This window comes from Haliotis asinina, chromosome 5, assembly GCF_037392515.1.
Source record: "Haliotis asinina isolate JCU_RB_2024 chromosome 5, JCU_Hal_asi_v2, whole genome shotgun sequence".
NCBI lineage: Eukaryota > Metazoa > Mollusca > Gastropoda > Lepetellida > Haliotidae > Haliotis > Haliotis asinina.
Window position 1 is genome coordinate 61,531,012 of NC_090284.1, and position 14,588 is coordinate 61,545,599.

General features: G+C 39.7%; 1 protein-coding gene across 1 annotated transcript in view; it reads left to right on the forward strand.

The window, feature by feature from the left end:
• Positions 1-14,588, forward strand: part of LOC137284993 (E3 ubiquitin-protein ligase TRAF7-like) — a 146,445-nt gene that overhangs the window by 45,577 nt on the left and 86,280 nt on the right. Inside the window, exon 8 of the mRNA XM_067817097.1 lies at positions 10,625-10,700. Within this exon, the coding sequence (XP_067673198.1) occupies positions 10,625-10,700 (76 nt within the window). The remainder of the gene's footprint in view (positions 1-10,624; positions 10,701-14,588) is intronic.

Consider the following 14,588-nt stretch of genomic DNA (forward strand, 5'->3'; position numbering starts at 1 on the left):
TACTGCTCTATTAGCTGCCCTACATTGTGGCAGTGAGGCTGACCTGTGATGCCAGTCGGTCTTTCACCCACCCAAACACCCTGCCAACATTCCACTTATAAACCCATCTACCCATCTGTCCTGTGTTTGATAACAGAGCAAGATATCAAGAGGTTTGATGGATATGTTTTTGTTGACATTCAACTTCATCATAAACTATGACTTTCATTTGTACTTCTTAAGTTTGATTTGCTCATTTATTGTGGGAGATTATGTCACCTGTGACTTGTTATCCCCCCGGCATTATATGCCGTGGGGGATATAGCCGACGCCTCATCAGTCCGTCCGTCCATCTGTCCATCCATCAGTCCGTAAGTCCGTAAGTCCGTAATCATCTTGTTTCCAGAGCATTACTCAAAAAACATTCAATATTTTTATACCAAAATTGATAGATACAGTCATCTGAACATATGGTTGAGCTTTTTGCTATTTACAGATTTTTGGCATTTTTATTTTTCTTGTGTTTTCCATGGCACATTTTGGTCTTAGTCAAATGGTGTGGTGGGCTTTGTTTCTGGAGCATAGCTCAAAAACCGTTCAATATTTTTCAGCAAAACTTGGTAGATATATCAGTCAGAACCGAAAGTGGTGCCTTTTGCTTTTTACAGTTTTTTATGATTTTTATTTTCTCAGTTCCCATGGAAACGTTTGGACTTTGTCCCGAAAGTGAGAGGTATGTTTCATTTCCGGAGTACAACTCGAAAACTTCTTAATATCTTTCAGCAAAACTTGGTAGATATGTGTAGCAGACCCCAAAGTGGTGTCTTTTGCTATTTACATTTTTTTTTTTTTTTTTTTTTTTTGCTTTGTTTCCATGGAAACACATTTCTGACTTAGTCTCAAAATGAAGGGATAGGCTTTGTTTCTGGAGCACATCTCAAAAACCGTTCAATATTTTCCTGCAGTGCTTGCTATAGATATATCAGTCAGAACCTAAAATGGTGCCTTTTGCTATTTACAGGCATTTTTGATGTATTATTTTCTTGGTTTCCCTGGAAACGTTTCAGACTTAGTCCGCAATCATGTAGTTTCTGGAGAATAATTCAAAAACTGTTCAGTATTTTTAGACCAAAATTGATAGATACAGTCAGCTGAACCTATGGTTGAGCCTTTTGCTATTTACAGATTTTTGATATTTTCATTTTTTTGTTTTTGTTTTTCCATGGAACATTTTGGTCTTGGTCAAATGGTGGGGTGGGCTTATTCGTTTCTGGAGCAGAACTCAATATTTTTCTGAAAAACTTGGTAAATATATCAGTTAGAACCTAAAGTGGTGCCTTTTGCTATTTACATTTTTTTTTGTGGTTTATGTTTTTCTTGGTCTCCATGGAAACGTTTCTGAAGAAGTCTCAAAATGGAGGGATAGGCTTCGTTTCCATAGCAGAACTCAAAAACTATTCAATATTTATCCAGTGATCAATAGCATTAGCATCAGTCGGCACAATTGGGAACCAATGACATGTGTCAACTAAGTCAGCTAGCCTGACAACCCTTTCGCCTTTTTGTGGCTAGCATGGGTTGCTGAAGACCTATTCCACCCTATATATCTTCACTGGTCTGACGCTGTTATGAATCTTGACAAAGTTAAATGATTGATGTTATGAGTACTGATCTATTTTGAAAGGGCATTTTGGCACAAGCCTGATCACATGGGGCTCTTTTCAAAAATCACTAAGGTGATTGTAAGTCTCTAAGGTAACCTTAGTGCAATGTTAATGAATGGGAGCTATGGTCAAGTAAAGACTGCTTCGTGAAGGAAGCCCATGATCCTTACAGTCATGACCAATAGTCATCGTAGGCTGCTTGGGACAAATTCAAACCTGGGTTCACCTGGTTTGATAAACTAAAGACTGATAAACCAAAGGTGCATCTCTGACTTTGAAGGCAGTGCAGTGTTGTCCCCGATGAAGGAAGTAACAATGAGAATACAGTATCCTTCAAAATCTTTGATTTTAAACCATGCTGTAGGCTTCATTGCCAGCAAAACATTACACTGACTTTTTCCAGATATTAATGGCAGATTGTGATTGGTGATGGATTAAACTGGATAAGTGGTTAGCTTGCTCTGGTCTGACACAATGCCCGGCTTGTTATCTGTATGTGAAAGGTTCTGTATATGAAGGGCTTGTAATTATCCTGGAATATCTGGGTTCTATTCCCAGTATGGTCATTGTATGCAACATTTATTTCTGTAGTGCCTTAATGTAATAGGGCTTGCCTGTAATTCTCTAATCTGTCTCTGCAAAAGTTAAATGGCTGTGTGAGTGATACAATGCTGCTGCTTCCTCTTACCAAGGATTGGTGGTAGGGTAGCCCGCTGGTTAGTGGATTGACTCATCACACAAAAGGCCCGGGGTCTGTGTCCCTCATGGGTACAGTTTGTATAAAGCCCATTTCTGGTGTCCCCAGACATGAAGTTGCTGGAATATTGTTAAAAGTGGCATAAAGTTGAACATACTCATTACTCACAGTTGTAAGTGAAATGCTTGCAAAGGTATTTATACTCAGTTCCAAAAGAAACATGAATCACATAAAGCTGGTATGAAACAGTGATGAATAAAGAGATTGATGTTTGCTCGTCATGCCAAAGGCCCAGGTTCAATTCCCCACATGGGTGGTTGTGTTGCCCCTGTTCTTGTTAATGGATCCCCCTCATGGTTACAATAATTGAAGTCTTTTTTGGGTCATTGCTAGATATTGCTAAAAATGGTGTCTAGCAGCATAAAACCCAAACTCACTCCTTTTTCTTGTTAATTTGAACTTTTTAAAGCACGGGTATCGACTCATAGCCATTGCTAGATTTTGCAGACGACAAGAAACAGATTTAGAGTTATCTCCCTTCCATCAATTTGCATTTGCAAAACATGAGGAGTTTCCATAGGTCTTACATGATTCAGTGTTATTTGAGAAAAAGAATTACTATAACAAACTACCAAATGAGTTCAGCATTCGCAGTGGGGTACATAGAAATGTTACTTGATTGTGGGGTAGTTTAAAAATAATACAAGAGCTCTCATCCAATCAGAAGAAGATGTTTATGTGTGAGGTGAGATAAGATGCTTTCTCCCTGTAGAATTGGTGAGTATGTTAAGCAAGATAGCACAGAGGTATCTTCAGATTTGGTTCATTCAGTGTTCCTGCTATGTGACAACTTCGTGTAAGCACTCAACTCTGGACCAGACAAACTGGTTGATATTACCACTAATATCAGGAGCAGTGTGGTGCACAATCAGTCATGTTATTGAACCCAGATCCAGTTGGTCAGATTACGAACCAAGTATATTGCTATTCTGGACCTATTCTAAACTGTTGTCTAAAACTATAAGTGTTTGTGTAGCCTTCTGGTGAAACTCTTGGGCTGGAGGGGAAGTTTAATGGTTAAAGGGACCACTTGTCATACTGAAGACCTTGGTTCAGTTCCCCCAGCATAGGAACAATGCTTGAAGCCCGTTTATGATGTCCCGAGCCATGATATTGCTAAACATGGCATGAATTAGGCTCACTCGCACACTTCTGGTGAAACTTGTTTACTGAAGAATGAATTCTATTTACAGTATGGTTATGGCTTGCAGTGCCTATTTCTGTTCTGCCCTAACATGATATGGCTTTAATGTTGCTGAAACCAGCATGAAACTCTTCTTATTCACTCAGTAACACCATGAAGAATGTTGGAAATCTTTAAGTTTAGGCTCTGTGTCCGAAGCTTTGCTTGCATTGTTTGTATTAGGCCATTGATCTGAAAAGTACATATTTCATGTTCGTAAGTCTGAATGTATAGGACAAAGGAAAAACATGGAGGGTACTTTAGGTTAGAATTCTAAAAGAGAAATATTTCAGAATTTATCCCATGCAATTGTCTGGTGTTTTTCATAAAGCTTCGAATCCAACTACTTATTACCCAAATTACAGCAATTTTATGACCTCCGAATGAAATAATCTTTCCAACAACTATCATCAGCCTAAAAACGCTCCGGTGTTTGCTGAAATTGGACAAAGTTTGTCCAATATATTTTGACTTATTTCCCATTTGTTGGAAACTAATAATGCATTTCTCTATGCAATCTCATCCGTGTGTTGTGTTTGAAATGTATATCTCAAAATGAAATTCTGGTGATAATGGGAGTGGTGATGGGGTTTTAGTAATGACGTTATTCACAGGTCACTATAACCTCTTTTGGGAGTTTCCTCTTCAAGTCCAGCATCCTCTGTGACGAAATGGTGTTGAGACATTTATTGGTTCCTTTGCAATTTCTCACTAAGAATTGTGAAACATTGATTCAATTTATCATGTTTGGTGGAAAAAGTGGTTCTAATTCATCAATATTAAGTTGTGTGAAATGTTGTGCAGATACTCGATAACCCCTTCATTTGATGACTTCAGGATCTGTACGTGGTCAGATAGTATAATAAGACTCAAAAATAGACACTAAGCGATAAAGAATGCATCAAGAATTGATGCTAGTTGTTCCTTTGATTGTGATGCACATATAATTTGTCCATGCCCTTTGTAATGTCATTCCAACCATTAATACCACCAAGACCAGCATACAGATGGGCCATTTGGGTTGATGCAGTATCATACATTCATTTGAAAAAACATCATTCTGTGCCATACATCTAAGAACCCATTTTGCAGATCAATTCTTTGCTCCCTGTTGTGATCACATCTGATCATTCTTATGATATCTTTCTAAACAATATTCAGAGAAAGATACGCGCTGAAGTGAGGAAACAATTGCTTTGTGCAGGAAGAGCTTTTTGTTTCTTGGTTTTATCTGTTTGTTCTTTGAAGACTAGTACTGAATGTTTAAATATATGTGCATGTTTCACTGAGTGTCATCTGAGAATAGTACTGAAGGTTTAGATGCATGTGCATGTTTCACTGAGAATAGTACAATCACTTCAAAGCTTTTTCAACTTAAAACTGTCAGTGCCCAAAGGGTTTTCATATTCGTGTCCTTGGCTTTAAAGAACACCAGTTGAAAGAGAAAGGAAACGACAAGTTCGAGAGTACATCAAACTCTATAATGTTAGAGGTGTGCTGGATTACTGGATTAGTCCATGTCACAGTCCTAGAACAACATGATTTGCCCTGCTAAAGGCCTCCCTGCATTGCTAAAGCCTTAAATGAAGCATTAGTCTAGTATTCCCCAGGCTCTCGTAGGGGCCCCTTTTCTTTTTTTGGTACCATCTAGCATTATTCTAATACTGGATGTTCACTGACTGATAACTCCACGATCGGCAGTATTCTCAGCTATGTGACAATTTGTTTCTCATGTAACAACACAATCAGCAGTATTCTCAGCTATGTGACAATGGCCTGTAAATAAACAAGCTGGACCAGACAATCCAGTGGTTGTCAATAAATAAATATCCACTTTAGTTTGAATGGAATGACATGACTTCACTATGCCTTGTCATGCAATTGTTTATGTCATCAGTAAAGACAGACAGACATTTTATGAAGAAGTCATATCTAAACTCAAGTATAGACTGTTCAGGATGGCATTATTAGGTCATCACAGAGTGTTAAAGCAAATTATGAATTTATGCTTAAGACGTGGATAATACTTTTCTTGCAATCATGTTATCCAGATCCAACTATCTTCAGGATGGAACGCTTACAATCATAGTTACTGAAATGATATTGTTTGAGTACTGGCGGCTCTAGTGATATTGTTTGAGTACTGGCGGCTCTAGTGATATTGTTCGAGTACTGGCGGCTCTAGTGATATTGTTTGAGTACTGGCGGCTCTAGTGATATTGTTTGAGTACTGGCGGCTCTAGTGATATTGTTTGAGTACTGGCGGCTCTAGTGATATTGTTTGAGTACTGGCGGCTCAAGTGATATTGGTTGGGTACCGGAGGCTCAAGTGATATTGTTTGAGTATTGGCGGCTCTAGTGATATTGGTTGTGTACTGGAGGCTCAAGTGATATTGGTTGGGTACTGGCGGCTCTTGTGATATTGTTTGAGTACTGGCGGCTCTAGTGATATTGGTTTGGTACTGGAGGCTCAAGTGATATTGTTTGAGTACTGGCGGCTCTAGTGATATTGGTTGGGTACTGGAGGCTCAAGTGATATTGTTTGAGTACTGGCGGCTCTAGTGATATTGGTTGGGTACTGGAGGCTCAGGTGATATTGGTTGGGTACTGGAGGCTCAAGTGATATTGGTTTGGTACTGTAGGCTTAAGTGATATTGGTTGGGTACTGGAGGCTCAAGTGATAGTGGTTGGGTACTATAGGCTTAAGTGATATTGGTTGGGTATTGGAGGCTCAAGTGATATTGGTTAGGTACTGGAGGCTCAAGTGATCTGCGATAATGTAGTCTAAATTTATATTGCAGCTCTACTGTAGGCTGAGGCTATATTGGTGGTGTACTGTAGGCTGTGGATTTTGGATGCCACTGAACTTGTAGTGATGTTTCAAGTTGAAGACATAGATCAGTCACTATTAGGAAGAATATGCCATACATTTCTGAGATGTGGAAGTAGGGCAAGAGATACTGAAATAAAATCAGTTTTAAACAGTCGTGTAATATATATTGTATGACTGAGTGGATCCATTGCCAAGCATAACTGATCATGTTACTTTCTTTCCATTTCCATGAAACATCAAGCTCACAGGTGATGGTCCATGAAAGTAGGAAGGTAAATAATAGCTTTGAAAATGTCAAATATACAGAAATCATTACAGCTCAAAACTCTGTCCAAGTGCAATGAGTATAGTGAGTAAAGCGTGTAGTCTAGCTGGTATTTCAGCTGAAATGGAGGACTTCAAAGCTGTTGAAGTACGTTACTTGCTGTTGCATCTTAGGATATTCTGCTGTAATCATTCAACACAAGTATTTGCTACATATTTTATTCATAGATAAAGTTGTAATGCATCATTTTGTTTTCTGGGTTTTTTTAGCCAGATGAAGTGAGCATTGACAGGCTGAAATTCAGCTACTAGTCAAGTTAATTTTGCATTTCTATTCATTGCTTTAGAATTTTAATCACATTGAAATCATATTGTATGCATACAGCACTTTGTGTTTGCTGTATGCTGCAACATTTCATATCCTGAGCATTCTGTTGGAGGAAAAGCTCAAACAGTTAATGCCTTCAGCGAGTATAAAGTTCCTTATATGGAATCATGACCTCTGAAGTAGGTCAGCAGACCCTCGTGAGGATCAGTGTGGTCAACATTCAAGGTCACAGACAAAGAAGGCAATCCATTTGAGTGTCCATGAACATGTCTGAGCTGTTTCTTGAGGTCTTGAGTCTTACCCTGCCAAGTGTACTCCCAAGGTGTATGATATGACACATCTGTTCACACACATTGTTCAACAGGCTGTGTGATAGTCAGAACCCTGTCCCATGATGGCTTTCAGTTTGAGTGAGTGATGAGAGCGGTGGAACCTGAAACACACTGGTTAGGTTGATGAATAATGAACACACCACAGGGATCCCTGGCTAGAAAGGACCCCAACAATTTAGAATTGTTCTACTTAAAGGGGCAGGTAGTCTGTCTTGGTGACTTGGTTGATAATATTTTCACTGGTGTGTATAATGAATAACATCTTCCTTCATCCATCAACGGGCCCAATTGACCCTGATTATGTTTCTAGAACTTCATACAGACATCATAGGTATCTGTCACCTACATCAGGTCAGACTGATCAGTGATTATTCCAAGACACCCTGTGATGCAGCAGGTTTACTGTTCCACTCACTCACACACACACTTACTCACTCACTCAAATGGGTTATTCAAAACAATCACTCATTCACTCAAATGGGCCATTCATTCACTTGAGTCATTCAACCATTCACTCACTCAAGAAGGTCACTCATTCATTCAAAAGGGTCACTCATTTACTGAAAGGGACCACTGGTGTCAAATTTGTGCTTTTGTTAAAAAGTTGGGTAACTTTCGTTCCAAACAGATATCATGAAGCTGACTTGGTGTTTAGTCTGTGCAGAAAAATCAATAATGGAGAGTTCTCCTGAAGTTACATGTTTGTGTTAGTGGACATCCAAGGGGAAGACTGCACAAACCGAGCTGTCACTTGCAAGCCCTATATACACTCAGTACATTGTGCTTGGACACACCTCACTGATTGATCACAGGAGATGCTCCTGAACTATAATTGTCTTGCAGTTTAAACTTTTCTGATCCTTGGCCAAGCATTATCTGAAGAAGAGTCTATCAATTTTCTGTCAGAATTGTTTGTTTATGAAGATGTGTATGTTTAACTGTGGTAAGTATGCATCAAACCTACATTACTTGCAGTCAATTTAGTTTAACTCAGTGAGTCAGCCATGTCGGCAAGGTCAGACATGATTTGTATCAATTGTAGACTGAATGGACGGTGTTTTGGCATTTGTTTGGCGTGATATGTCTGTATAGTAGAGGCTGGGTAAGTCTGACGTGACAAGATGCAATCTTACGCTGTCATTAGTGTGAAATCAGTCTGTGTTGCAAGGTTACAGTGACACACAACACGGTGCAATCTTATGCTGTCACTAGTGTGAAATCAGTCTGTGTTGCAAGGTTACAGTGACACACAACATGGTGCAATCTTATGTTGTCACTAGTGTGAAATCAGTCTGTGTTGCTAGGTTACAGTGACACAGAACATGGTGCAATCTTATGTTGTCACTAGTGTGAAATCAGTCTGTGTTGCTAGGTTACAGTGACATAGAACATGGTGCAATCTTATGTTGTCACTAGTGTGAAATCAGTCTGTGTTGCTAGGTTACAGTGACACACAACATGGTGCAATCTTATGTTGTCACTAGTGTGAAATCAGTCTGTGTTGCTAGGTTACAGTGACACAGAACATGGTGCAATCTTATGTTGTCACTAGTGTGAAATCAGTCTGTGTTGCTAGGTTACAATGACACACAGCATGATGCAATCTTACGATGTCAGTAGTGTAAGCATCATTCTGTGTTGCTAAGTTACAGTGACACACAACACAATGTGATCTTACGCTGTATGTAGTGTGAAATCATTCTGTGTTCCCTGGTTGCAAAGACACACAACACAATGCAATCTTCAGCTGTCAGTAGTGTGAAATCAGTCTGTGTTGCTAGGTTTCAGTGACACGCAAAACGTTGCAATCTTATGTCGTCAGTAGTCTGAGCATCAGACTGTCCTGCTAGGTTACAGTGACACGTAACGCGTTGCAATTTCATGTCGTCAGTAGCCTGAGCATCAGACTGTGCTGCTAGGTTACAGTGACACGCAACACGTTGCAATTTCATGTCGTCAGTAGCCTGAGCATCAGATTGTTTCAGTGGCAGTGGCACGCAACATGATGCAATCTTACACTGTCAGTAGTGTGAAATCAGTCTGTGTTGCTAGGTTACAGTGATACACAACCCGATGCAATCTTACGCTGTTAGCAGTCTGAGCACGAGTCTGTGTTGCTAGGTTACAGTAACATGCAAGACTCAAAGACAATAGTCATCTCAGATGACGACTATATAGTCAACCTTTGGTTACCTAATTATGAAAATAGTTTGTCACATGTTCTCTTTGCCAAGATGGCCTCTTATTCAAACTGCCATTGTAGCACAAGGTTCTAGTGCCAGTTCATGAGACCTTGGGAAGACAAGATTTACTTTGTGTTGTTGGGAGGTCAAATAGCCTTATGGTTAACTCATACTGCTCAAGACCCTGATTTGATTCTGCACATGGGTACAACGTGTGAAGCCCATTTCTGGTGTCAGCCGCAGCGATATTGCTGGAATGTTGCTCAAACAGTCACATTATTATGTAAGATGGAGAGTTTAGTTTTCCCACTTTTAGCAATATTCCAGCAATATCAAGGTAGAGGATACCAGATATAGACATCAATCATAGTTGAGCTGGGTTCCTCTGCATGATAAGCAAACAGTTTAACCACTAAGAGAGCCACTGTCCCTGGCACATCATCTGATAGTGGGTTTGAATCTGGGTTAGCATCAGTTTATATTAGGGGACTATATGAAACCTCACATTAAGTTGATACACTCTGATGTGACTGAGATATTGTTTAGAGGCAAACTCACTCACTCACTCACCCACCCACTCACCCAGACTGTGTTGTTTCCCCATCATGAAGGGCAACTTAATGGCCACCAGTCCTTTCCTCCACATTGTCATGTCAGTGTTTTCTGAAACTGTATGATTAATCTAATGATATTTTATTGTCTTTTATAATCATAACATTTGACATATAGCAATTGATTTTGTAATGATGGCAACATGTAAACCAAATTTGTCCAAATCCCACATAATTGTGTGTTACTGTCTGACATTCTGGCTCAATTGCAGACAATAAGTATTTTCATAGTGCACTTAAAACTAAGTTTTTCCATTACAAGTTGGCAGTGTAATGTTAATCATGGCTGCAAATGGACCTATTAATGTTTTAGATGTGTAATGCTCGCTGTTTCTAATGCATCTAGATTAACATCCTCCAAATAATAATGTAACTTTTTTAACAAATGACTCCCAGGAGATGTTTCAGGCGACAATGAGGCAAATAAATGATTTATTGATTGGAAAAACTTTTCCATATGAGATTATTTAGTCTGTGTATATAATTTCAGCGATCATGAAGCCGACTGTGATTACATGCCAGTGGAGTGCCCCAATGCTGCAGGCTGCCCTCCATTGTTGAAGAAGGTAAATATTTGTATATATTCACTTGATGGATGAGACGATTCCGAGTAACTTTGAGGAGGCATTAATATGTCTGCTATATGACGTCCTAGTGGTATTTATTACTTGGCTGTAGGAGCAACTGCCCGAACATTTTAATGACTAAATTTGTTTGAGTGAAAGGTTTAAAATTATGTGCTGTCATTTTCTAAATATGTGCAGATATTTTGTGTTGTACAGTAAGTGATGTGTATTTGGCTTTAAAGAATGTTCATGTTTTTCTGTGTTTGGAGCATGTTCTTGTTAAAGGGAATTATGAATTTTCTGCTTGCATGCAGTTTTGAAGTTTTGTAAATTCAGGCATGGTCATCTGAGGTATTTTGACTGAAGGGTGGTAGCTTTAGTGTACATCTTGTCACTTGTAGGGCAGGTGATGGTCAGTGAGTGAGATTTATTTTGGTCATCTGAGGTATTTTGACTGAAGGGTGGTAGCTTTAGTGTACATCTTGTCACTTGTAGGGCAGGTGATGGTCAGTGAGTGAGATTTATTTTGGGCATCTGAGGTATTTTGACTGAAGGGTGGTAGCTTTAGTGTACATCTTGTCACTTGTAGGGCAGGTGATGGTCAGTGAGTGAGATTTATTTTGGTCATCTGAGGTATTTTGACTGAAGGGTGGTAGCTTTAGTGTACATCTTGTCACTTGTAGGGCAGGTGATGGTCAGTGAGTGAGATTTATTTTGGGCATCTGAGGTATTTTGACTGAAGGGTGGTAGCTTTAGTGTACATCTTGTCACTTGTAGGGCAGGTGATGGTCAGTGAGTGAGATTTATTTTGGGCATCTGAGGTATTTTGACTGAAGGGTGGTAGCTTTAGTGTACATCTTGTCACTTGTAGGGCAGGTGATGGTCAGTGAGTGAGATTTATTTTGGGCATCTGAGGTATTTTGACTGAAGGGTGGTAGCTTTAGTGTACATCTTGTCACTTGTAGGGCAGGTGATGGTCAGTGAGTGAGATTTATTTTGGGCATCTGAGGTATTTTGACTGAAGGGTGGTAGCTTTAGTGTACATCTTGTCACTTGTAGGGCAGGTGATGGTCAGTGAGTGAGATTTATTTTGGGCATCTGAGGTATTTTGACTGAAGGGTGGTAGCTTTAGTGTACATCTTGTCACTTGTAGGGCAGGTGATGGTCAGTGAGTGAGATTTATTTTGGTCATCTGAGGTATTTTGACTGAAGGGTGGTAGCTTTAGTGTACATCTTGTCACTTGTAGGGCAGGTGATGGTCAGTGAGTGAGATTTATTTTGGGCATCTGAGGTATTTTGACTGAAGGGTGGTAGCTTTAGTGTACATCTTGTCACTTGTAGGGCAGGTGATGGTCAGTGAGTGAGATTTATTTTGGGCATCTGAGGTATTTTGACTGAAGGGTGGTAGCTTTAGTGTACATCTTGTCACTTGTAGGGCAGGTGATGGTCAGTGAGTGAGATTTATTTTGGGCATCTGAGGTATTTTGACTGAAGGGTGGTAGCTTTAGTGTACATCTTGTCACTTGTAGGGCAGGTGATGGTCAGTGAGTGAGATTTATTTTGGGCATCTGAGGTATTTTGACTGAAGGGTGGTAGCTTTAGTGTACATCTTGTCACTTGTAGGGCAGGTGATGGTCAGTGAGTGAGATTTATTTTGGGCATCTCCAATACCAATATGAGCAATGGGAGTAGATATGAGCTTTATTTTTATAAACCAACTAACCAATCAACCAACTGACCACAGGAAATCCTCAGATTAAAAGACAAAGAAAATATTGCAGTACCCTTATCTGTGTCTCTTTGACCTATCAGATTTCAGAATTTCACCCTAACTTCTTTAGTTACATTGTTGCAGCCCCCTGATTTTCAGCTGAAATCACTTTCACCTGTTGCCATCCCTGCAACCAACAAACCAACCAGCATCCCATCCCATCCCATCCCATCTCATCCCATCCCATCATTTGACTAATAGACTAACCAGTTTCTGTTATAACTAAATCAGTCATGCCATGCATACATTCCACTGAATATACCGCATGTGCTTTCTGTGTGACACATGGTGATGATGAAATCCAGTGCTTTATGTGAATACTGAGCTTCAAAGGTTAGAAGCTGTGTCTGCAGAACTTGTCATTGGCTTTGTAGTGTTAATCAGTATTGATGCACTCAGCGGTTTGAAGTGCATCAAATCGTTCAGAATGGGGTCGCTGCTGCAACTGTGTGGAACACTATATCATCGTCTAAGAAACCTTATTTCATCCTTTGAACAGATATTCATGTTCATCTTCCTTCATTGACTTCCACAAGCATGTGAAATATGACTCCATCGGGTGGTGAGATATTCTATTTGCCACCATACTTTGGTGGGCGGTCTAGTGGCACTGGAGAAGCTAGTTTTGTTACAAATCTATTTATGAAAGATAACAGACACAGTAAGTCAACATGATTCAAAATAATTATTGTATGTGGGATATCATTACTCAGAAAGCTCATTCTCAGAAAATGTTATACTGCATCCACAATATGTCACACAGGATTTCTGTTTTGGGGAAGTTCATCAAATTTCTACATCCAATATACAGGAATCATGTATCCTGAAGAACCCTGTTGTCACACCAACGACTGTGGATTAAATTCCCACTCGGGTACATTATGTATGAAGCCAGTTTCTGGTGCCCCAAGCTGTTAATTGCAGGAGTATTACTAAAAGCATGGCAAAACTCCACTCACTCACTGAAATATAGCTGCAGTATAAGCAACAAATGTTCATATGCACTCTTTGGCATTCATCATTCTTTGCATACTGGTTCTTCTGCAAACTGTCCTGGAGAGGAAAAATAGCAAATATTGTCTGTAATCTTATTATCGCCCACAGTGCGTTTAGCGCGAAGCAGGGTATATAGTATTAGGCACAGTACATCTGTACATACGAATTAGAATATCTTCAGAGCCATTCACTAGATTCTTTTCATATTTGGTACATAGGTTCATCATAGTAAAAGACAGGTCTCATTCAGGTTGGGTGACCTTTACCTTCATTTCAAGGTCACTTGGGGACTTTAATGTTTTACCCTTTTAAACCATTTCCAGAATTTTCATCATGTTCAACATCAAGCTTATTCTAGGGGCGGTGCAGAGCCCAGTTGATTTTGGTGACCTTCAGTTAATTTTCAAGGTCATGGCTACACTTTGAAGATTTCAGCATGTTAAAGGTCACATGCAACGTAAAACACAACTTTGCATATTCTGGTACATTTCGGTATGCACTTACCGAAACAAAACATTAAAAATGCCAATTCAACCTTTAAAGCTGAAAAAAAACGGGATGAAAAAAAAGCCCGTGAAATCGGAGTTCAAACGTTTCACTAAATTCCCCCCAGTGCTGGGGAGGGAAAACTGGTTTCAACAGCTGTGCTGCGCTGCGTCCATAACGCATGCGCAGTGAATGGGTTCGTGGAGCTTGAAACAGTGTGCATGCCCAGCGTCTTAGGTTGTGAGCAGTAGTCTAATCTTGGTTGTGTACACAAACCAGTAAATAATCTACTCGTCACGTAAAGAAACTTGTTGATTGTGGTAAGCCGTCTCTGTCACAGAGGAAGCTCAGTGTCTGGTTTATTCACACCTATATGTCTGCCTGCCTGTCTGCTAAAGACAACATGCAATACACAGCTTCAATCATTGACCACGTGCAATTTGAACTTAGCACCTATCAGACTATACGACAAAGAAAATAAGTTGATTTATGACTCGTGCACCCGAGTCCCGTGTCTGCCACATTATGTAATTAGGCACGTGTGATACACATGGCATGTTTTTATGTGTGTGGGTTGCAAACAAACTATATTCATTTTTTTCGGATGACTGGATCTGACGGAAACTGGTGCAAAC